General features: G+C 32.2%; 3 protein-coding genes across 4 annotated transcripts; 2 read left to right on the forward strand and 1 right to left on the reverse strand.

The window, feature by feature from the left end:
• Window positions 1-1,873: 1,873 nt before the first annotated feature.
• On the forward strand, window positions 1,874-11,712 carry ISA1 (isoamylase 1). Its single transcript, XM_028065234.2, has 18 exons — window positions 1,874-2,517; window positions 2,856-3,038; window positions 3,190-3,282; window positions 3,362-3,514; window positions 3,991-4,082; window positions 4,220-4,361; window positions 4,461-4,568; window positions 5,389-5,474; window positions 5,981-6,052; window positions 6,138-6,264; window positions 7,303-7,389; window positions 8,196-8,288; window positions 8,602-8,760; window positions 9,275-9,358; window positions 9,725-9,805; window positions 9,884-9,966; window positions 10,044-10,161; window positions 11,208-11,712. Exons 1-18 carry the CDS (start codon window positions 2,170-2,172, stop codon window positions 11,469-11,471), a joined length of 2,373 nt encoding a protein of 790 aa, XP_027921035.1. The 5' UTR covers window positions 1,874-2,169; the 3' UTR covers window positions 11,472-11,712.
• A 1,336-nt stretch (window positions 11,713-13,048) lies between these two features.
• Window positions 13,049-14,741, forward strand: LOC114176200 (DBH-like monooxygenase). Its single transcript, XM_028061156.2, has 3 exons — window positions 13,049-13,327; window positions 13,414-13,600; window positions 14,130-14,741. Exons 1-3 carry the CDS (start codon window positions 13,232-13,234, stop codon window positions 14,492-14,494), a joined length of 648 nt encoding a protein of 215 aa, XP_027916957.1. The 5' UTR covers window positions 13,049-13,231; the 3' UTR covers window positions 14,495-14,741.
• Window positions 14,742-16,640: 1,899 nt separating this feature from the next.
• Window positions 16,641-20,641, reverse strand: LOC114178629 (ethanolamine-phosphate cytidylyltransferase-like). 2 transcript variants are annotated; one of them, XM_028064639.2, is made up of 10 exons: window positions 20,452-20,641; window positions 19,489-19,921; window positions 19,147-19,382; window positions 18,826-18,977; window positions 18,500-18,571; window positions 18,354-18,421; window positions 18,158-18,278; window positions 17,820-17,879; window positions 17,609-17,731; window positions 16,641-17,175 (listed from the first exon to the last, which is right to left on the reverse strand). In XM_028064639.2, the coding sequence occupies exons 2-10, from the start codon at window positions 19,845-19,847 to the stop codon at window positions 17,104-17,106; spliced, it is 1,263 nt and encodes a 420-aa protein (XP_027920440.1). In that variant the 5' UTR covers window positions 19,848-19,921; window positions 20,452-20,641; the 3' UTR covers window positions 16,641-17,103. The 2 variants fall into 2 exon arrangements, with proteins under 2 accessions (XP_027920440.1, XP_027920441.1); XM_028064640.2 differs by lacking the exon at window positions 20,452-20,641 and adding an exon at window positions 20,296-20,418.
• Window positions 20,642-24,422: the final 3,781 nt, after the last annotated feature.

The raw sequence follows: 24,422 nt of genomic DNA on the forward strand, positions 1-24,422 counted from the left end.
GTGGTAGTTTTGTGCAGAAGGAGCAGTGAGGTTGCAGAAATCAGAGGTTTGTGTCGGGTAAAAAATGGAATCACGCTCACCAAGTACAGATTCGTGAGATCAAAGTGTCAGCAAGTAGAACCGTCGACCCACACTTTTGTCGGCACGTGCAGGGCACGAGCGTCGGAGGAGTGTGCTGTTTCCAACAGACGCCTCTGTGCGCGTGATGCTTGCTCAGATAATTTAGCCTAGAACGCCGGGACGTGACCTTGGCAGTTTTTACAGTTTGGTCCGCATCACGATACTAGTTATGATCCCACGGAAGGGAAGAGGAAATAATAATAAAAAATTGGAAGAAAGAAGAAAAAGGAAAAATAGTAAAAATAAAAAAAGTTTTATTTTATTTGTTGGGTCTACAGAAAGTAAGTAATAATAAAATAATATTTCAAGAAAGACTATTGAAATTCAATTTTGAAATAAAAATAAAAGAGGATAAATTGAGAGAGATGAGGGATAAAAATATTAAATATATAATAAAGTGATTATAGTTGAAATGATTGAGAATAACTTTGTATTGTAATTTGAAATAAAAACAAGAGAGGATAAATTGAGAGTACGATACTTCAAGTTTTGTACTGTAATTTGTAATGTAAAGTGGATACATTAATAGTGTAAATATATTTCATGGAAACTAGTTTTCACAGTTTTGTTCATGGTGATATTTCAAAAAACAATAGTTCTGTGAAAGACAATTTCTTTTAAAAAATAAATAAAGTGATAGTAGATACGAAGACAACTTAACCCTCTCTTTGTCCATTCATTAGTAACGGGCCTATGATAGGCTCGAAAAGACGAAAATAGTGGGCTCGGACTGCCTTGTAATCTTAGGCCCGAGATTGAGTTTCGCTATCCCTCTAAGCTCAGTTTTTTTTTTTTTTTATTTATTAAATGCATTTAAAAGTTAGGTTCCTGCACCCATCAATTTTATAAATGGCTAAGTCTTCCGGATTATTAATTCCGGAACAGACTTTTCAAAATAGGATTCTCTGAATTTCTGGTATAAAACTTTTCAGAATAAAATTTTCAAAAAGCAAGATTTTCAAAATATAATTTCCGCAATGCATCAAATATATTCTAGAACATGTGTTTTTGGAAACAACATTTTGGAATACATTCAATATCTTCCGGAATGAATTTTTTAGAATACTCCTACATGTGTCTTAAAAGAACTTTCGGAAATACATAAAATATTTTCCAAAAAAAAAAACTTTCCAAAATTAGTTATTTTAGTATTTTTCTCTTTTTCTTTTACTGACAGCAGCGACATTGGTGACGGTGGCAGCTGCAATGACAATGACAGTGGTGGTGTAAATATATTTCATGGAAACTAGTTTTCACAGTTTTTTTCTTGGTGTTGTTTCAAAAAGGAATAGTTTTGTAAAAACATTTTCTTTTTAAAAAAGTGACAGGAGATGTGAAGACAACTAAACCTTTTCTTTGTCCACCCAATAATTTTAGAAACGGGCCTCTGATAGCCCAGTAAGGACGAAAATAGTGGGCTTCGATGGCCTTGCAATCAGGTCCAAGATTGAGTTTCGGTATCCCTCCAAGCTTACCTGTTTTTTTTAAATGCATTTAAAACTTACTCCAGTAATTATACTTCGCAAAGGCTTTTTTTATTTTTTATTTTTTTACCTTTCACATGCATGATTTGTTCCAACTTTTTTCATGGTGTGTGAACAAATCTAAATCCTCCACGTAATATATTTATCGTAATATATTTAGCACAGAATCTATAATTCACAATTATCTTTTATTTTTAGGAAGAAGGAGTCATTCACAAAATACTTTATAAGAACTACTCCACGTCCAACAAAAATCCAAACATAATTTCAGGAACAGAGTGCAGAAGGAGTAACAAACAAACGGTGGCAAAGAAAAGAAGGTGGTGGCGCCCACCAGAAAGCGCGAACAAACACGTCCTTTGTCTGAATTGAAAAGGTGTCGAATATGCATTCAGAGAGAATGTGTTGTATTCAAGAAATGATGATGATGATGACGATGAAGAAGCATGTTGATATTTCAATTCAACAATGCCCATAGTATCCCTCACTCTCACTAGTACTCATAATCACGTTCCACATCTTTGAAACTCCTGCACCGCACCTGTTTGATCAACGATTCACTCCAATGAAGTGCTTCTCTTTGCCCTCACTCTCTGTTCCCACTCTCGCCATCCTCCCTCAATGCGCTGTCACGGTTAGAGTTTCTCTCGCCAACAGGTTCTCCCAATTGCATGAGAGCGATTCCGTTATTCGCTCGGTGGCGAAGACTCGCGCCGCTCGGAATGGCGGCGCTTTCGACACCGAAACCGCGGTGGTGGAAAAACCGCAATTGGAGAGTCTCTTTCAAGTTTCCACTGGCTACCCTTCCCCCTTCGGTGCCACCGTTAGAGACGGTGGAGTCAATTTCGCCATTTACTCTCTCAATGCACTCTCCGCCACTCTCTGTTTGTTTACTCTCTCCGATTTTCAGAATGTGAGTCACTCCTCTCTCCGTCTCCCGATCCCCTAGAATGAGTTTAATAATCCAATTGTGTATGTGGATTCACGTTCGATGCTCTATAATCACTTTAAAATGTTTGCATGTTTTGTTTGACGTCCACGAAACGTTTCTAGGTCTCAACCTGAAGCAATTTAAGTAACAAAAGTACTCTTAACTTGCTTCGGGAATAAGAACATTCATTCATTATAACAATAATTAAAAATATTCCAAATCAAGTTTCCGAAGGATCATCCAAATACATATTAAAACTTCTGAAAACTTAATTCGGTGGGAGTTTGTGGTTGTTGACCATTTGGGTTTATTTGTTGCAGAATCGAGTGACGGAGTCTATTCCTCTTGATCCGTTGGTAAATAAGACTGGAGGTGTTTGGCATGTTTTCCTGAAAGGAGATTTTAGTGACATGCTTTATGGATACAAATTTGATGGCAAGTTTTCTCCTCTGGAGGGGCATTACTATGACTCTTCTCGTATACTGTTGGACCCTTATGCAAAAGTTAGTACCTGTGCAGTTTGCCTCTTCTTGTTTTTGATTATTTTGTACAAATTGAAGAGTGGCGCAACAAAACTCCATCTATTGATGATCTTTTGTGTTTTCTTTAGTTATTGGAGTGGACCCTAATCATATATATTACTCATTTGTCTAGGCAGTTATAAGCAGAGGGGAGTTTGGGGCTTTAGGGCCTAATGGTAACTGCTGGCCCCAGATGGCTGGCATGGTACCTTCTGATCATGATGAGGTGCTTTATTTGTTTTAATGGTTTTTAGTTTTTACTGTAACTTTTTAAACATTATGTTTCACTTGTGCAACTTGTTTAGTTTGATTGGGAAGGAGATTTGCCTCTGAAGTATCCACAAAAGGATCTTGTAGTATACGAGATGCATGTGCGAGGGTTCACAAAGCATGAGTCGAGCAACACCAAGTTCCCTGGTACATATCTTGGTGTGGTGGAGAAGCTTGACCACTTAAAGGTGAAGTTTCTGATAATTTTTTAGGATAATTTGGAGAGTTCCTTGTGAAGTTTTATTATGTAAAAGTAGTCCAGTATTTTTTTTTTATGAAGTTTTTGTTGAATCTAATAGATTGTGCATTTCTGAAATAATGGTAATGAACTCCTCAACAGTATAAGGAAAGAATTGTGTCTTTATTTAGGAAATAGAGGTACTTTTTCAGCGAGATAACACAATGCATGATTTTAAAGGCACTTGAATTGAACTCAGGGTCAGGGTTATACTTTGGGTTGAGTCATACTTTCATCTAGGTTCATCAGCCATACTATTCTCCCATGCTGTTGAATCTACAATATATATTTTTTTTCATGAACTTGGGGTTTTACTTTATGTGTTTTTCCTCTATATTGCGCTACTGGACAAAAGCAGATATGAATATATAAAATGTTTTCTAATCCATATGAAACTGTTTTCATGTGGTTTTATTTGTTTTGCAGGAACTTGGAGTCAATTGTCTTGAACTAATGCCATGTCATGAATTCAATGAGCTGGAATACTCCAGTTACAATTCTGTACAAGGGGACTACAGGTAAGGGAGTTATTTTGTTCATGGAATACTTCTATTATGATTGACTTCAGGTTATATTGGAATCGAAGTCATCTTATATTACAATTCGTTTTTTGACTTCTCTTAGAGTTTATCTTAATTATATCCCTTTGTTGTAGGGTCAATTTTTGGGGCTATTCAACCGTCAATTTCTTCTCTCCAATGATCAGATACTCATCTGCTGGCATAAGAAATTGTGGCCGTGATGGGATTAATGAAATTAAATTACTAATCAAAGAGGCACACAAACGAGGAATAGAGGTCACCAAAAATATATATGATTCCATTTCATTCACTGTTTTCTGCTTCTTTTTTATTTTTAAATGAAATTATGTTTTCATTGCTATTTTACTGCTTCAGGTTATCATGGATGTTGTTTTCAATCATACAGCTGAAGGGAATGAGAATGGTCCCATTATTTCTTTCAGAGGTGTGGACAACAGTATCTATTACATGGTAGCACCCAAGGTGAGTTCAATAGTTTTGCTCCCTGTTTCCGCTTGTAAGTTGGGGTTAAGACTGAATTTCTTTAACAGAACTCTCCTTGGATAAACAAAACAGAAATATAGTGTGGAAAATGAGATAATTGCCAAATTACAGGGAAAATTCCCTTAGTCAGTCAAAAGACTACTGGATCATCTGAAATCCTCAAATTCTTTCTACCGTGCCATTCTATTCCGCCTCCTTTAGTCCTCCTTAATTATTAGCAGAATTCCTGTTCTACACCTCTCATGCCACCTGTCCTTTCTGTTATTTTCCTCTCTCTCTCTACAAACTACTTTTTCTTCCAGCTGCTGTCCTCTCTCATATACTCACTGGCCTTGATTGTCAGCCCTAACTCCTTGACTCTCTTGGCCTGAATTAACTGTTCCTTCCCCCTTTTTCCTTCTCGTGTTTACTATAAATGGCCCATAAGTTAGAAATTTTCAAGCTTTGTAATAACTCAAAACATTCTCCATCCAGTAGGAAAAGACTTTTGTTGTTGTTGGAAGAGGAAGAACTCAAATATTACACTACAAGGTAGTATATTTATAAGAAGGGGATTCTTGGTACAATTATTTCTAATTTTTTAATTACTAACTGACAAATAAAATTCAAATTTTGTTTAAGGTCTGCGTCTTTACTTCTTAAGGATAGTAATTAATTTTGCAGATTAGGTTTTTGTAGCTCTATGAATAATTTCAAATTATTTTAATTTATTCTTGTGAGCTTTTGTTTCTTCTAATTCTAATTATGTATCACGGATAATGTAAACTAGATTACTAGATATACTTTTATGAATTTTCAGGGGGAGTTCTATAACTATTCTGGATGTGGAAACACATTCAATTGCAGTCATCCAGTTGTACGACAATTTATAGTGGACTGCTTAAGGTATGATTACAATAAATATGAAATATATTTCTCGTGGATTTTGTTTATAAACATGTCAAAACTCTTTCTGTTATTATTATATGTCCCAATTCTTGATTTGAAGACAAATATTTATAATCAGATATTTAAAAGATTGTTGACTTTTTTGCTTGTGGGCATTTACATGCTTGGCATAGGTGTACAATTACATGCATGCTTTATATCATAAATTTCAGATGTAGAGGGGTGTGTGTGTGAGAGAGAGACTATTCCTTAAAGCGTCAGAGAACATATAAAATTTAGATCCTAGATTAGTGATTAATTTTCGAGTCTGCTGTCATACAACTAGCATTTCACTTCCTATGTAATTTACCTTAATGCCATATCTTTTACCCTTATACAGTGCATGATGCTATGCTCTTTCAGTTTACTACTACAGTCTGGTCAGATTTGTTTCAGTTGTTATTTACTTGGGCTTATTACAAGTTGCTAATAGAATATTTTACTAATTTTCTCTTGTGCAACAGATATTGGGTTACAGAAATGCACGTGGATGGTTTTCGCTTTGATCTTGCTTCTATTATGACCAGGAGTAGTAGGTAATACATAGTGCATTGTTTCTAAAAGATTTCTGTAGACTGATAGATCTTACTGTTCTTATTACCTCTCATTGCTTATTACCAGTCTCTGGGATGCAACTAATGTGTTTGGTGCTCCAATAGAAGGTGAATTGTTGACAACTGGAACCCCTCTAGGCAGTCCACCATTAATTGACTTGATCAGTAACGATCCTATACTTCGTGGAGTGAAGGTTTTCCAACTTAATTCTTTACAATCAATTGTGTACCTTTGTTTGTCATCAATTTGTGGAGATACACTGTATCCCAATTCCGTGCTTTCTAAATTAACTTTTGAAGTGTATCAAAGTAAAATCTGAATTGAAGGAATCCTTTTTAACGTAGTTTCCAAGAAATAAACAGATTTCACCAAAATGATAGTATGGGCCCTGTTGGATTGGAAATTAGGATTTTCTGTAAGTTATCTGGGATTGTACAAATAAACCTCTCTAGATATTGTTGAGCAAGATGATGGTCATCCAAAAAAACCCAACAACCTTCCTTCAATGCTTCTTTAAGCCCAGAACCTTTTCCCCAAACAATGATTAAACTAGTTTTCCTTACACCTAGACTACCTTCTAGTGGAACATGCTTTCGAAGTTGCATAGTCTGTAAAACTCTCAGCGCATCCTACAAGTAGTTGGCGCCAAGAAATCAAATCCACCATCCTCAACAAACCTATTGTTTAAAAGGTTTTTAATTAAAAGTGGTGTCATAATGTCTTATATAGGTTTGCTCGTGGTTCATTGGTATCAAACCCCCTCAATATATCCCTTTTGAAAAATTTCAACACTAAGTACGTATTCTAATATACTTAACCTTTAGAACTAGTATCACAAGTGAAAGTCCGCTGATTTAAATAGACAAATATATTGATTGAGTAATTTCAAAGGAGATGGCTAAACTGGTCACAAAGATTTAGGTGATTGAGTGTTATTTTTTTGCAATAGGTGCTCACTGTTGGTCCTTATTATCTTATGTCACTTTTGAATTAGAATATTTACAGGTTAAAGACAGCCTTTTAAAGTAGTGTTTCCTTCTAGGTGCCATTTACTGTCTTGTTGCCTCACCTCATCTATATTGAGTGTGTAGCACGATTCGTTGGACTTGGTCATGCTTCAGCATTTTGTTGGTCATTGTAATCATTGTTATCTGTTTTATAGATTAGTTTTTCAATCATTTGGAAGCAGTTAGCTAACATGCCAAGTTTCTTAATTTCTTCTTGTATATAGCTTATAGCTGAAGCTTGGGATGCTGGAGGCCTCTACCAAGTTGGCACCTTCCCTCACTGGGGTATTTGGTCAGAATGGAACGGGAAGGTTAGTACAAAAGTAACTGTTGGATTCATAACCCTGTTATTTTGCTGTAACAAAAGCATGTAGTAGCACATCTTGAACTTGATAACAAAAGACACAAAGGTCATAACTGCATCTGTTCTATTGCATCATATCATATGCATCCTGTAGCCTATTTAAATGAAACTGCAAGAATAATTGCATGAGGTTTCATTTTTACTGAAAATAACCTGGTTTTAAGTTATATGAACTTGTCAACTGAAATGCAATTAAACTTTGTATGTAATTTATATTCTGTTTTCAGTATTTCTCCGCAATTTTAATTTATGACAGATATGCTATACAATAGTGGATTACTGTAAACCACACAAAACTGTCATGGCTTTTCCAAATGTTCAATCTTGAATAAAATGTTGGACTATGAACTTGGCACAAAAGTGGTCAATTATTTGTTATGATTAATTTACAATGAATTCTCTTCTTCTCCAGACCAGTCTGCAATATTTTATAATTATCAGTAGTATGGAATTACCTATGCATGCATTTAATGAGAATTTCATTGATTTCCTCGACACAAGCTAAAATGTTGAGAATTTAACCAAAATATATGGACTGTTTACCTTTAGCCAAATGCATTCACCCATCTACAAGCTCCTCTGCCGCCAGCCGCTCCCCTTCCCCTCCCCATTGTTAGTTCTTTGCTTTCCATCTATGTCTCTTTAATCAATATGGTCACATATGTTCTTAGTAATGCATGATCCACAAATTGTAAATTATATAGTGTACTTGTGGTGAGGTGTATGAGTTATCAACTATCTATTGTTTTGCAGTATAGAGACACGGTGCGCCAGTTTATCAAGGGTACAGATGGCTTTGCTGGAGCATTTGCTGAATGCCTTTGTGGGAGTCCTAATTTATATCAGGTTTATTTGACGTCTCATATCATCATATAATAATAATTTACTTTGTATATAAAGTCCCACATATACTCTTACAATTGTGATAATTATTATTGATTTATTGTCACAGTGATTATTGCTTTAATGGGTCTTTTTTTTGTTTTATTTTCCCACTTTGTACAGTAAACATCTTGTTTGGCTGTTCGGATTTGCTTGATATATATTAGTTTTAATTTCAGCTAAATTTGTATCTTTAGCTCTTTTTTTTGCCATCTTCTTTTCTTGTACTTTCTTCTTTCTTGTAATGGACATTACATTACTTGTGTCTTTGGTCCAGGGAGGAGGAAGAAAACCATGGAATAGTATTAACTTTATATGTGCACACGACGGGTTCACGCTAGCTGATTTGGTGACCTATAACAGCAAGCATAATTTGTCAAATGGGGAAGACAATAATGATGGAGAAAATCATAATAATAGCTGGAACTGTGGACAGGTAATGCTTAGAAACCTGCTTCAGAGTCGCATTTAAAGTGATTTTCTTTTACTTCTCCTTCCATGGAATGCTGTTACTTCATCTCAAGATTTTTTAAGCAACATGAATGCCATTAATATTTCAATATTCATGGCAAGATCTAAAGCTCAATACTTCAGCAGTTAGGAAATGAACATAGTAGATTTATGTAGATAAATTTTAATATGTTGGTCAAAATTGTTCACAGAAAATGAATAAAGAGGATACATGGGGCTAATATAATCTTTCTTTTGTTGTAAGTCACGACGGAGACAAACTTGTCCAGTGTGCTCCCGTCATTCGGAACATTGCTTAGAATCTTTCTCCAAATTTTTTCTTGGTTCTTTGGATCCGTATTTTTTCTTTTAGTGGGGGCAAAGTAATAATTTAGAATGTTAATTTTTCTTGGTTATGCTCAAAGTATTAGATTATTTATATAAAGTTACATGACATACCTTTGTATTAAATGTTAATTCCATTTTTATAACTAATGTAGGAGGGGGAATTTGTCAGTCCCTTAGTGAAGAAATTGAGGAAGCGACAAATGCGGAATTTTTTTCTCTCTCTCATGGTTTCCCAGGTAAGACCCAATTAAAAGAATAGTTCCTTATCAAATTTGTTTGGACTGAAAGAACTTCTTTGTGTTGCGTGTCAGTTAATAATAAGTTTTGCTTTATGCATCTCTCTATGGTGTGGAAGCACATATAAAGACTCGTTTAAGGTGTACAATAAAGTATTGTTTGCTACTTCAATAACTGGGGAATGTGGTCATTAGTTGGATTTTAAGTATAATATGACTTTGTAATGCACAGATGGAGAAACAGTTAAAATGTGAAATTACTGTAGTTTAATGCTGTTGGCTTTTTACATTGATCAAATTATTCTTTATTTATATAAATGTTAGCAGCACAAATTCTGCTTACTGACTTTCAGTTTATCTTATCAGGGAGTTCCAATGATATATATGGGCGATGAATATGGACACACAAAAGGGGGAAACAATAATACCTATTGTCATGACAATTATGTGATCCTCTTGTCCACTTAAATTTTCGATGCATACCCCACCACATTTTTAATTCTATTGATTTCAACCTTTTTGCAGCTTAATTACTTCCAATGGGACAAAAAGGAAGAATCCTCGTCAGACTTCTTCAGATTTTGTTGCCTTGTGACTAAGTTCCGCCAGTAAGTACTTCTTCAGTTTAATTGTTTTCTCGTTAGACTTTTGCTTTTTTATCATATTCCAACCTTATAATCTGCAGGGAATGTGAATCTCTGGGCTTAGATGACTTCCCAACATCAGAGAGGCTGCAGTGGCATGGTCGTTTTCCTGGAAGGCCTGACTGGTCCGATACTAGCCGTTTTGTGGCTTTTACCATGGTAAGATAATTTTGTTGGCCATATTGCCGTGCATAAGAATTGTAAATGGTAAAGACTGCAAGAATCAAATCTTGGGATCTATTTCTTTTAACCTGGCCTGAAAATGTGGAATTTGGACGTATTTCCAATAACTAAACCTTGAGTCTATGAGTTGAAGTCGACCAGAGAAACTCAGCATCTGGCAATGGCAGTATGTGCTTGCCTAGCTAGGTTGAGGAATAATCAACATGGTGCTTCTATCTTAAGGACAAAGAATCTATGGTTAGCAGCTATGTTGCTTGGATATGAATACACGGACACAAAGATAAGATTAAATTGAAAAAGTATGAGATACAGAACACGATGTGTATATAATATCAATTTTAAACTGTCAACTAATATATTGTCAATTAACATAAAAACTATCTAATTTCCAAAAAGTGAAAATTATTGATCATATAAGAATTGTTCCTTATTTTAATCATCATAATAGAAATTTATGTAATAAGTTTACAAATTTATGAGTTTTTTACAAAATCATTAGATTTGTGGTTATTAATTTTGTGTTGTATTCATGTTAAAATCATATCAAAGATAAAAAAATATCTTTCAAATCGAATATAGTTTCGGACACGGGACACATTTGGCGTGTTCGAGCTTCATAGGTTAGCAGTCTCCTCTAGACATTAAGATTGGCTGGCAGAACAAATGTAGCAAGTTGAGTACGAACTCCTGTTATGATTGTTTGCTACATCTCTGGTTACCATTTGAACACGTGAAGAATAATTTACTCTTAGCCCCAAATTTTATTTTGAAGGGCCAAATAATCGAACATTATATATTGGCACATGGTATAAACTATAGGCTGAGCTGCTCCAGGACTTAAACCAATACCCGCTCTTTCAAAGCTGTCAATGACATGCTCAGATTAGCATCAGTGGAACTTTTAATCTCAGTTTTTTCATTTACTAGTAATTATCTTAGCGAGAATGTTAAATCCTAAACGTTCTATTATTGGATACTCCATAAATAACTAACACCCTTATTTGGCATGAACTTGAATACAGGTAGACTCGGTGAAGGGAGAAATCTACGTTGCTTTCAATACGAGTCATTTACCTTTCACAATTACATTACCAGAGCGTCCTGGGTACAGATGGGAACCTCTTGTAGATACCAGCAAGCCTGTGCCATATGATTTCCTCACCCCTGACCTTCCTGGAAGAGAAATTGCTATACAACAGTACGCTCACTTTCTGGACGCCAATATGTATCCCATGCTTAGTTATTCGTCCGTTATCCTCTTGCGCACTCCAGATCAAAATGCGTAGCTTCGAGAATCGTGTTTCCTTGTTATTATCAGTTTTTTTTAATGTTTCTCTTTCTAGTATTAACCATAAAAGAAATCGTTCGATCGGTAAATAAGGAATAAAAAATGTATCCAAAATTTTCTTTAGTTTACATAGGAAAGGAAACAATAAGGAGTTAGTGATGTAATTATACGATGATGGAAAAGTGGATAAGTTGTATTGGCGCAATATATTTGAGCGAGTTTGCTCCACGTTTTTGTAACGCCTTTCATCCAGTGAGGGAGCAGAGAAAGGAGCACTTGAAGGTCAAAAATTGACCTTGTGAAGGTATGAACCTGAGCACCTTCACCCTCTAAGCTTTCCATTTTTCTTGAATATTGAATTCACTCTAAAGAACATAGCCCTCTATGACATCTATAGCCACTCTGCCTTCTGGCTACTAAGCGCCCAAAACGTAAAGGTATGTCCTTGACCCCTTTTTTTATTGTTAATTGTCTTTTTAATCTCTAATACGAATACACGCAATATATGTGCCTAAGATCTCCATTATCAGTAGTATGGAATTACCTAATGCGTACTAGAAAAGGAATTGGTGTCTGCTTTGATGAAGAAAAGAAAGAATGGCCATTTAAATTTGTTTGACAAGTGTTATCAAAGCATATTTTGCTATATTTTTTTCTTGACCAAAATTTGTTAAAAGTTGCAAAATCATGAATGTGGACGTCACTTAAATTTATAATTTATATAATTACTTTAATCAATTATAGTAAAATTTTAGAACAACACATTTACTAACAAGTCGTGTCGTATCATGAGGTTGTTCTATACGAAAATGACACCACCCATATTCAGCAAAAATAATGTTATCATCTTTTCCTTTTTTTTCTCAACCAAGGTAAACCTTTTGTTAACGTCTCTTATTAATCTAATATCAATGAAGTGTGTACAATGGAAAATTCAATAAGAAAAATATACATGATATTCTGTTCAAGAACCTTAAAAAAATGTGTTGTTTTTAAAAATAAGTAAATACAATTTTTATTTTAAAAAAAAAACTCCTTTTAGTTTAATTCGTTTTACTTTGAAATCACTGATATATTTTATAAATAGGCAATCGAGATCAAAGTAAAATATAAAAATTATTTAGGGATATATAACGTGACAGCAAGAATAAATCATCTTGGGAACTGATTCAGTTGTAAAATTTAATGAAAGACTTAAAATAAAACACTTTATTCATCAAATATCTAGAATTTTAGTGGAAATATCTTTTAAAAACAATTCTCACGTACTAAAATCATTTAATTATCACATTATTTTTTTAAGATTCTCACTCATCAATAAAGTAATAATTATACAGTTAAGATGGTGATGAGTTGTTTAAGAAACAAGATAATTGGTATATGTTTAAAATCTGTTTTTATTCTTTAAATATTTAATAATTTGGAGAGATTGTAAAAAAAATTAAAGATAAATATTTCAATTGAAATTATCATTTTCAATTTAACTATTATTTAACGTTTTTATCTAACACGAGAAAAGAAAAGGATATAAAATTAAGAAGGATTGTAACACGTGTGTTAGGAAGTAGTGGGTTTGGGAATGTAATGGTAAACACTGGAGAATTCCAGAAAAATCTAGACCCCACTCCATAAATACTACTCCCTCCAATCTTCGCCAACAACTACTCAACATACCCAAATTCTCCACCACCTCACGCGATCATCTTCGTCGCTCATTCCACTCGTTGGTTCGATTCGATTCCTTAGTTTCACATCTCCATGGAGCTACACAGATTGTTGAAAAGGAAAGGATGCGTCGATGAAGTTAACGACGATTTCCCTCTCTCTTCTCCCGCCACCAAGATTCGCCGTCTCGTGAGTGCTTCCTCTCTTAATTTCTTCGCTACTTACAACTAACCTAATTGTTTTTATACTAATCGATTCCGTTTGCACCGTCTCAGGATGCCGAGTTGCCGCCAATTGTGGAAGAAGAGGAACCAATACCGTCGCCGTCGCCGTCACCTTCACCGTGTCCGTCACCGTCTTCTAACGATGAGAGAGCTCTCGTGCTTTTCAAACCTCTTGCTCATTCCCCTTCCTCTTTCTCATTCACCGTCGATTCTGACCTTATCAATGAAATTACAAACAGTAAGTGTTTTCTTCCGTTGATTTAATTTGATAAAATGTGTTTTAGGTTTTTCGATTCTCAATTAAAACTCCTCTAAACTCCTATATTTTGATAATAATGAGTTTAGTGTTCGCAATATTATAATAGATGATTTTCGTCCTCTTTATGATACTTGGGATGCTAGATTAAGAGGCGAAGTTCATTCATTATGAGTAATACGTGAATCCTTCTAGCCGGTAGTTATTGAATTCATTTTTCTTTCATACTGCTGTCCTTTAATCGGAATTGTATGAAATTTTGGTCTAATTGCATCCTCAGCTAGAATTAAGTGCATGAACGATCGCGACCCAATTTCTTAGGATGGAGGCACATGAATATCTAAAATTTTATCGTTTTGAAAATGTGGAGACTAAGACTCACGTTGACCGGAAATTGAGGATGTCAAACCTAAAACTTAATTTTTTTTTCATCTTATTTACTAGTGTTCTTCATTGAAATGGCATCAATTCTAATTGATAAATGATCAAATTATTGCTATTATTATTGCAGATCAATTTCTCTTGTCCAAACAGAGTGATGGTGTTGTGACAGGGTTACAATCACGTGAGAAGAGTAATGATGAATTGGCTCTCGTGCCTTGGGTACCTTCTTCTTCTTACCAGTTCTCCGATGTTCATGATATTGACGACGACTCAAATATTGAGTTGATGGAAGCTGATGAAACGGAAGAAGGTGGGGGTTCTATGATGATGGATATTGAACAAGAAGGTGACACTGATAGTGACCCTAAAACTTACACATCAAGCATTCACTACCCAACAGCGCACTCTGGAATAACAGAGGGATTCCAGCAACACTGCTTGTTGCCTCAGCTTCCTCACAACACCTCAACTCCCATCTCTTGGACCCGCTGAGATTTGTTTGTTACATCTACCACTTACTATCTTCTTTTATGTTTAAGCAAGTTTTTCCCGTATTTAGGATAAGGGTTAGTAGACTAGACTGAACCCCTTAGTTACAGTTTTCGTTAGTTATAGTTTTCTTTTGCGCTATGGGAATCTCTCGCTTCTTGTGCAAGTGGCCATGCAAGTGTCACTAAGAAAAGAAAATGAATGTGTATATATTTTTTTGTCGCCATCTATGTATTGATTTTCATTTTAATTCGCACTGCTGCAAAGGGATGAACTGAAGTGTGTAAACTGTAAACCACGAGATCGATGATGAAATAACGACGACTGCCAATCAACAAGTCATTATATCCAGACATAATGATACCCGTTGAGATTTTAAATCGAAACTGAGTCTTGCGGTTTTAATCACGAAATTCGGTAAGATTTAAATAATTGAAACTGTAATTTTGAGATTTAAATTTCTGAAATTAGAATGTGATTAAAAATAGCTATTTTAATTATTTTAGCTTTATCTCTTAAATTTATAATATCTTAACTATTGTTTTGACAATTTATATCTAATTGCTTCTATTTTTGTTATTATAAAAATTAGAATAATTATAAATGATCTCATTTATAGAAAGATACTTCTTACCAACGTCATTATGTTTATTTTAAAGAAGGGTTAGCTTTTAAGGCACTAGAACCATGTGTAATAGGAACTTGAGGTGGCTTCATATAGTAATTTTGTATCGTTTATTGCTAGAGCTATTTCACACTACATGATTATCATTGCTATGAAAGAAATTAAGATTAAATATGATTTTTAACCAAATTGTTTGAAATTGATTTGATTGTTTTAAATATGTTAGTTGATTGTATTATAATAATATTTGAGTTGATTATATTATTTTGATATGTTTTTGTTTTTATGTTAGTTAAAAAGTATATTTGAAACTTAAATAATTGGTTAAAAAATTAAATTTTATGTATTAATGAGAATTAAATTGAATGAATGTTAAATTGATTTAAAATTTTAAATAATGATTAATTTTAATTTTCATTGAAGTTAAAAAATTAATAATATTTAACAAAATAAATTATAACCATTGTTTACACACACACACACATATATATATATATATATATATATATATATATATATATATATATATATATAATTCATAATTGTTAGCATTATCACCAGTTTTATAATTTTAATTATCCACAATAGGGTAATAACTACTTCTTATTGTTTTTTAATCATTTATTTATGTTATTATTATTAAAAGTTTATTGTTATTGTATCATCATCGTGGTTATTATTATCACCATTATAACTTTTTATTGATCGATCTTTTGTACTATTGTGTTATTCAGCAATATTAAATAATCTTATCTTTATTTTATTGAATTGTTATTTTATTATATATATCTTTATTGATAGATTATAAAGACTAATTATCCTACTAATTAGTCTACTATTCATTTACAATTCAAAGGCTTCACATTTAAACTTGTTCTTTCTCGTTTTGTCCTATGTTTCCTAGTGTTAAATGTTTACTACCATTAGAATTAGTTGTGGTTGTTATTGTTTTTGTCACTATAATTCTCTATTTATCATCGTTTGGCCACCGCTGTCATCATTATTGTCATTATTATTTTTTCTGGAGAGTTTTAATTAGAGATATCACCGAAAAGCAGGTTAATGAGTTCATATATATATATATATATATATATATATATATATATATATATATTACTCAATTTAATTTTTATGCTAAATATCCAGTTAACTGTGATGACTATTAAATTATGGATCAAACTAACAATAAATAGCAACCTTAAAGATTAAATCGACTTGTTCAATTATATTAATTGTAGTTTGCACACAAAAAAAATTATTGTAATAGTCTTCACTAAATTAATAACAACCGCCACAATTGGAATTACTTATCTAATTCATAAAATAAAATTGACCAATACTCATTCCATTTTATAATAAATGCCATTTTACTCAGATGTTTCTCTAAATTTTAGGAGCATTTATCAGTTCCCTTAATTACTGTAACCTTAAACATTTTACATAATATCAACAGGTTTTCTGATATAGACTTGGCTAAATACCCATACTTAAGCCCCTAAGAACGGTGCAGATGTAAAAACAAGAGAAAAAAAAACTGCTGTCATTTTTCTTTTATTGGCTGTCATCCATAAAAAATAATATAACAGGTTTTCCACAACCAAATCAAATAATTGTGCAGAGTAGAAATAAATAAAGGAAAGACAGTGATAGGTATAGCTTCTGACAGTCATAATATACTATGAGAGTAAGGAATCTGGAACTGGGGTACACTAAAAACACCAACCACAGAAAAACCAAATGGCATAAAACTGGTGAACAAACCACATGGATGCCTTTGAGATAGAAAAAAAATTCAAAACAGAATGGCAGGGCCTTAAAGTACATCGGTATTCCTGAGTTATGGCCATTCCTACGTCATACAAACCCTGCACTATTTGTCCTTCACAAAGTGTGTATGGATATATTCATGCTGCATGTAGCATTTTTGTGACAGGGCCAAGCTTAAAGAGCAGTACCAAATTAATGTGCAAGATCATTTCTATACACTCTAGTCTCCGGAGACATGTTGTTTCTCTTCATAGTATCTTTGCTCACTCCTACTTTTCTTAGCATTGCGTTTCTGCATTAGACAAGAAAACAAACCAGGGTGAAACATTTATCATAGTTTTGAAAGGAAAAGCAAAAGGGGAAAAAGCTCCAATGGATGAACTTCTTTAGTACAAAAACAGGAACTGATAAGATGCAAAACCCAATAAACCCAATACAGTTTGATCTCAACACACAAATAAGCGTTTCAATTTCAAATGCTTCAGTGGTATGTGCATGATTCTTGGCTTTTTCACTTGGAGTACAATTCAGGAATGTGGAATAGTTTTTTGATGAATTTTTATTTGAGAGGTGAAACTATGCACTTGTGAAGAATTCTAAAATTAACAGCACCTTTGATAAAATCAATATTGGCCTAATACACTAGAATAACAGATTAACTATATCTAAAAAGATTTGAAGGTTAGTCAAATCTTGAGAAACAAAAATTGAATTGAAGAAATTACCACGTAAGCTTCATGATTGGCCATTATCCTTTGGGCTACAGTGGCAGTAGTAATATCTTTTGGGCTTTCGAGTAAACGGAATATTCCCATGCTCTTAGGGACCTCATATGGATCTAGCTCACACTGCATATTAAAACTTGTTCAGCAATATGTGAATATAGGAAAATGATATCGTATCCCAAGTGAACTGAAAAACTAAAGGTACACTTACATTTAATGACTTCTCAGCAACAGTACCATGCACAACTAGTGAGATATTGAAAGTGGTGATCTGTTTGATTCCAAAATAAACCTCATCATAATGAAAATATCCAATGAATTCAAATTATGTGCAACAACTCTTCATATGCAGCGATGAATGTGTCAAAAAAAATAGACCTCATGACAATGAAACTATCCAGTCGGTTCAAATTAGCAAAACAAAATTGTATTTACAAGAGAAAAGGTGAAGTTTCACGAAACCACAAGTCAATGCATCAAGAACAATTCAAAAAAAATTTGGTAAAACTACTTGATCGAAATCCAGAAAATGTAGAATCAGAGACTTACCATGTCCTTTGTAATTTCCCAGGGTGAACCAATAATAACTTCATCAACATAACGAGAAGCTAACACGCTAAGGCTACGCTCATGCAGATGCATGATTGGATAGTGATTTCCTCTGTGCTCACTGCAGAAAAGTTGTTAGTTTCATATCTGTCGTTAACACCACCTCGATAATACTCATATTCAATAGTAAATATACCTCACGGTCTCATCTGAGTGGATTCCAACTAGAAGAAAATCTCCAAGCTCCCTAGCCTTCTTAAGTATCTGAAAGAACTCAGAAAAATAAATAAGACAACAAATAAATAAAATGGCGAGCGCTTTGATTTCAATATTTATCTGTACCTCAACATGGCCTGCGTGGAAGAGATCAAAAGCCCCGTCAATGTATACAATACGTGCATTTGGGCCAGGACCCTACAATAAGATGGAGTGACCATGAATTATCACAAACAAAAAGGACAAATTGCCTCCAACGTGAAACTTTTAATTGTAACATAAATTTAAGTCGTTTTTGTTGCATTAAGTAAATCCGCATACATATTGGTATTGTTTAGGGTAACTCTTAAAGAAACAGCAGGAATATTTTCAACTAAAAAATCACCAGAGAAAATTGTGAACCGAATGTGTGTTCTTTGAAAGATAGGCATGACACAAGCAACCAAAATTACCTTGCCATTTGAAAACTGGACAATACGTCGGGAAGTTGGTAGAAATTGAGCTATGTGGGAAGCCTGTGATGGGTTTTCTTCTTGAGGTTTTACCTCACTGCCATTATGATCTTCACCACTTTTTTCATCTCTTAAAGAAGACAGTATTCTTCCTGCATAAGAATCAAACACATTATAAGCTTAATGATTCACAAAAGTCGTTGAAGCATAAAAAAACATTGATATCAAGCCCCAACATTAGAGAACTGTGGTAATATTTTTCATCTAAAGAACCACAACTTCACACAGTATCCTGATATGATATGAATAGAAGCTTAGTACCTACGATATCTGTACTGGAAACTCCTTCAGTACGCTTAATTTGCTTGTAACGACCAGCTTTCTTTGCTGCAGCATATGCATCTGTTCCGTCTGGAAGCAGGCACGGATCATCACCATGTATGACATAGTCAATTTTGTATTCATGAAAGAGACGATCCAAGAATTGCTCAGTAATTGCATAAGGAGCATCAGTTATGACCTCATCCACCCATTTCAATCCACTCACAAGGGCAAGCCTGAAAGATAATCCATAACCCAGTTTTCAGAATCACCAACACAAAAGCAGAGGCACAAATACATCACTTTAGAATTGAAAAGACAATACAACATCAAATTTTATACCTCTCTGACATAGACAAAACGGGTGGCCCTTTATTGGCAACGATCTCCTCATCACTCACGAGACCCACAACCAATTCATCTCCTAGAGCCTTTGCTTGTCTGAGAGCATTGGCATGGCCATAATGCATCAGATCAAAACATCCATCCATGTAAACCCGAATGCGCCTCTTTCCAGATTTCTTCTTGTGAAAAATCCCCAAATTAGACCAAGAACATGGCAGTGACAAATAAGGAACACCAATCCCACCAAAGTAGCTTGTTGACAACCCCAGCAAGGCTGCTGTAACCATTAGACCCCCAAACACGCGAGGGTAGTAGTTTACCCCTTCCCAAATCCAACTGTTGTGTTCGTAATCCATGTCCTTCTTATTTACTTCTCTCTTTTTTTCTTTTTCTCAGAAACTAGTTATTACATATAAGAGGAGGCACAGACCTGCAACAAACCATCGTGTCAAAACATAATCAAATCCGTTTTATTCTCAGAACAAGTACAATTCTCAAGCACAATCCCCACAAACATTACTGGTAAAACTCAATGGGGAAAATAATGCTCCAAAAATGCAAAGAAAAAAGTTCAATTGCCACCCCCAACTAACGAAACAACCATTTCCATGCAAAATCCATACGGAAAACGAGAAAATTAAGAATTGGGGCATTCACATATCCCTGATCTAGCTCTTAGCAACACCAAAAATGCAGCTTTGCCGAAATGAAATTTAAGAGTTAGAACGAATCTTCGGCAGCGTACGCAGATGCAAAAAAAAAAAAAAACAAAAAAGTCCAAACTCAGAAATAACGACAACCCACCTGAGATCCTGAATAAAAAATGAAAATTGAGGAGCAACAAAGTGCGAAAATGAAGATGGTAAGAAGAAAAAAACCGAGTTTGACGAGATGCAATGGCCGAAAGCAAAGAAAAAAATTATAGATGGAAGAAACAAAAACAAAAGATCGAATCAGAACCTTTTTTTTCGTTGCTTTTTCCGTTCCCTTTGTGTCTGTGTCTCCTCGCTCTTTCTCTCTCTCCTCCTCTGATTCGTATGGAGGAAAGCTCGTGGTAGTTTTTTGGTTTGCAACAAAACTTTGTCTGAAACAAAATAGGCTTCGCTTTTTCTAAACACAGACGAAACAGCAGAAATATAAATATCGCAATCTTAGCAGTCAATTATATAGGCCAATGACTCTTTTACTCCTCCAACTTATGCTATTCTCTTTTCTTCCTTCATTCTTCTAGAAATCTAATTCTTTTTATTTTCTATCAATCAAAAGTAATTAGAAATGAAATATTAGTCCCACATCGGATGGACCCCTCCTCTCATATATGTGGCTGTGTCTAAATACTACGCCTCATAGGACACATTTTGGGGCAATACTAATTGCGTGTTAATTCCGTGCTTTTTTTATATATGTTCTTTTCAAATTATTTTTTGATGTAGTTAGTCAATCGTTCATGTGGGTGATTTTAATACACGTGTGACTTGCGATTTCAATGCTCATTTCTGCACGTGTAAGAGCCTCCATATTTTTATTATTAGATTTTTCAAAATTTAATTTTATGTGTTAAATAATCTATTACAACAGATTATTTTATTATATATATATATATATATATATATATATATATATATAACAGAAACTTAGTTATGTATTTTTGTTATCAAGTTGAACAATTATAACATAACTGTATAAAAAAATGTATATAATCAGGTTGAGTACACGTAACGGAGACAAAGTTATATATTTTTCAGATTAAGTTGTCTTAAACTAAATGGAAATCATCAACTTGGAGAGCTGAATAAATTTTAAAACTAAATGAAAATCTTGTACAAATTTAAGTTTAATAGGAGTGTAAGGTGAGTTTATTTAATTAAAACTATAATAATATCTACACTAGATCTACAGAAAATAAAGGAGAAGATTAATGTACGATTATTTTGTGAGAAAATTGTAAGTTGAGTTATAAATGGTTTATATATATTTATATATATATATATATATATATATATATATATATATATATATTTTGTCATTAATGAATAGTGTACAGATTAATATAAAATAGTAATATATTATTACCTTCAACTAAAAATGATAAGACATTTACATTGCTATACCTTTCTTGATATTAGAAAAATCTAATAGTAAAAATTTAAAAAGAATTCATATAAAAAGTTAAGATATTTTTTTAAGATATTAATTTTATGAATTTTTTTATATATTATTAATCTTTTTATTTCTTCTTAATATTAACTCAAATTCAAATTTAGATTTCTAGTGCCAATGGGTAGTAGGCTAATATCCTATATACACATCATCTATTTTATATCTTTATATTTTATTTAATTTAAAAAATATGCATAGGTTTGTTATGCTGAAATTAGTTTATTTTTCTTAAAAAATATTATAATGTAAATAACTATGATTTATAGATAAAATAAAAAAAATTACATTGTCATTTAATTGTGAAAATTCTATTTATTATAAACTATTAAAAATTAAACTTTTAGATTAAGTTGATTATATAAATTAAAATATTACATTTTAGTTGCTTACTAAACAAATTTACTACTTTAAAAAAAATATTATTCTCTATATTTTTTTTTAAGTTTTTGAGTTCAATTCTTACTGTTTTCGTAATAAATAGTGTAAGTAAAACGAGGATGAAATTACTGTAATGTGAAGTGATATAATATAAGGATAACATCATGATTTGGGAGGTTTAGATTAGTTTATTTTAATTATGGAATATTTATATTTCTTGTTTACAAAATTGTTAGAACATGTATAGTTTGGATAATTGATGTTCTATGTGAATTAAACTAGAGATTGAAGGTTTGATTTTACTCTCTAATTTCTTGTTAAATCGTAAATTGGTTTGATCAATGTTGCAAATTATACAAAAGATATATTTTTCATATTTTCACTTAAGAAAAGATTTTTCATATAAGAAAAAAAAAAAGTGTGCCTTTTGTCTTATGGCATTATGATCATTCAATAAATGAAGTATTCCTTCAAATCACCACTTTACCGTTATAGTGAAAATCATGTCAGAAGTATTAATTTTGAGATCTGTAATATTTAGTGTGTTCGTGTTTCCATGTATATTAATTTTGAAATTTTTAATATTTAGACATATTTATATATAAATATATATTACTTTTTTTTTGTGTTATAAGAATTAATTAAATTTAGTTTCTGTATTTATTATTTTTTTTTACAATTCTCAAATTCTATTGTTACAATAAAAATGTATAAAATGAACAAATGCATTATTTTAAACTTTTTTGTTTACTTCTGAATTAAAAGAACATGATTTATCTAAAACGTTTGTTACTTGGTATTTATCATTTGATTTCTGAAAATGAATATCACCTAAACACATGTTAATGATGAGCGAACTCTGCCTTTAACAATTTTAGTGTGATCAGTGTCATATTAATGGCTTCCATTAAGAGAGGCAAGGAATTTTTAATGACATTATTTAGTAAATGCGTGGCTTCTCCAAAAATATAACTTTATATTTCCTTTTAATTCTTCTTTCTTTTAGAGACACAGTAATTTCTAAAAGTTGTTTGTCTTCAAACAGTTAAAAGATTGTGAGTGGATGTTTAAAAAAAATGAAATAAAACATAATTAACAAATTAAAAATATATGAATGATAAATACTTTCTATTTAAACAATTTGAAAAAAAAGACATATAATCAAATCATAAATTTGAGAATAAAATATTAACAATATAATAAATTATATTTTTAACATAATTGTGACAAATATTTTATTGATTTTTATGCATATCCACCTTACATAATTTATATTAGTATCATAAATACATAAACATAATATATATTTATATCTATATAGAAAAGATTTATTTTTTGTGTACATATTTATTTCTCAATTTTATTATTTAATTAGAAGTTTTTTTAAATTAAAATAATTGTTTTATTAATTTTATCGTTAAAGTAACTGTTTTTTAAAGTTTAGTCTTTTTTTTTTTAATTTGATATTTTTTAACTTAACCAAAAAATAAATTTTTGACATTGTTTCCAGACCATGATCTTTATGGTGAAAATTAATCTTCATATAGATGTGCGAAATCTTAGAAAAAAGTAGAGAAGGAAAAAATTTAAATAAATGATGACTTTTTAAATTGAAACTTAATAATTAATTTTTCAATTTTATAAAATTTGTATTCTAATATTAAAATATTAAAATTTTATATCAAATAGACCAATACAATTAATTATTTTTTAGTCCTTACATCACAATTTATATATTTTTTATCATAGATGTTAATAAGATATATACAATATAATTGATTGAATATTTAATATAAGTATACCACAAACATTTATGCATATTTACTTGATATTCAATATTAGTTAAATTACATTATTATTATTATTATAAATATTACTTGTTAAGTTTTTATCATAAAGATAAATATTTAAAACAGTATTATTAAACTAATAAATAAAATAAATTTGTTACGTAAAGAATAAATATATTTAATTTTTTTACCCCTTTATTAGCTTTTCCTTGTTAACATGATTTAATAATTTATTTTTCTCTTCATCCATCATTTCTCTATATATTAATCTCCGTCTTAATGTTAAATTGTCCTAAACTTTTTCTTTATTCGCTTTTCCTTGTTAACATGTTTTTAATAATTTATTTTTCTCTCTCTATATATTAATCTCCGTCATAATGTTAAATTGTCCTAAACTTTTGGAGATACACTCATGTCATGTCATGTCAAATAAGATATATTTAAAAGACATTTGATCAACAAATATACCGTCTTAATTTTTACACTACAGTTTGAAGGAAGATGAAACTCACACCTCGAAAAAATTAACAAAAATGTAAAGTACAAGTATTTCAACACATTTTTTTTTTCTAACACGCCCATCAGTTAAAATTTAATAATAAT

This window comes from Vigna unguiculata, chromosome 3 (genome assembly GCF_037176805.1).
Source record: "Vigna unguiculata cultivar grain cowpea cultivar isolate G323 ecotype 2 chromosome 3, ASM3717680v1, whole genome shotgun sequence".
Lineage (NCBI taxonomy): Eukaryota > Viridiplantae > Streptophyta > Magnoliopsida > Fabales > Fabaceae > Vigna > Vigna unguiculata.

Bases quoted from the DNA above. Each gene is read 5' to 3' on its own strand.
- ISA1 (XM_028065234.2), top strand. From the start codon at position 2,170: ATGAAGTGCTTCTCTTTGCCCTCACTCTCTGTTCCCACTCTCGCCATC. The intron at 3,283-3,361 runs GTGCTTTATTTG...CAACTTGTTTAG, and splicing joins TACCTTCTGATCATGATGAG to TTTGATTGGGAAGGAGATTT. The intron at 8,289-8,601 runs GTTTATTTGACG...TCTTTGGTCCAG, and splicing joins GGAGTCCTAATTTATATCAG to GGAGGAGGAAGAAAACCATG.
- LOC114176200 (XM_028061156.2), top strand. From the start codon at position 13,232: ATGGAGCTACACAGATTGTTGAAAAGGAAAGGATGCGTCGATGAAGTT. The intron at 13,328-13,413 runs GTGAGTGCTTCC...GCACCGTCTCAG, and splicing joins CCACCAAGATTCGCCGTCTC to GATGCCGAGTTGCCGCCAAT. The intron at 13,601-14,129 runs GTAAGTGTTTTC...TTATTATTGCAG, and splicing joins TATCAATGAAATTACAAACA to ATCAATTTCTCTTGTCCAAA.
- LOC114178629 (XM_028064639.2), bottom strand. From the start codon at position 19,847: ATGGATTACGAACACAACAGTTGGATTTGGGAAGGGGTAAACTACTAC. The intron at 18,572-18,825 runs GTAATTTTGGTT...ATCTTATTGTAG, and splicing joins TCCAGTTTTCAAATGGCAAG to GGTCCTGGCCCAAATGCACG. The intron at 17,880-18,157 runs GTAAGTCTCTGA...GGAATCAAACAG, and splicing joins GGGAAATTACAAAGGACATG to ATCACCACTTTCAATATCTC.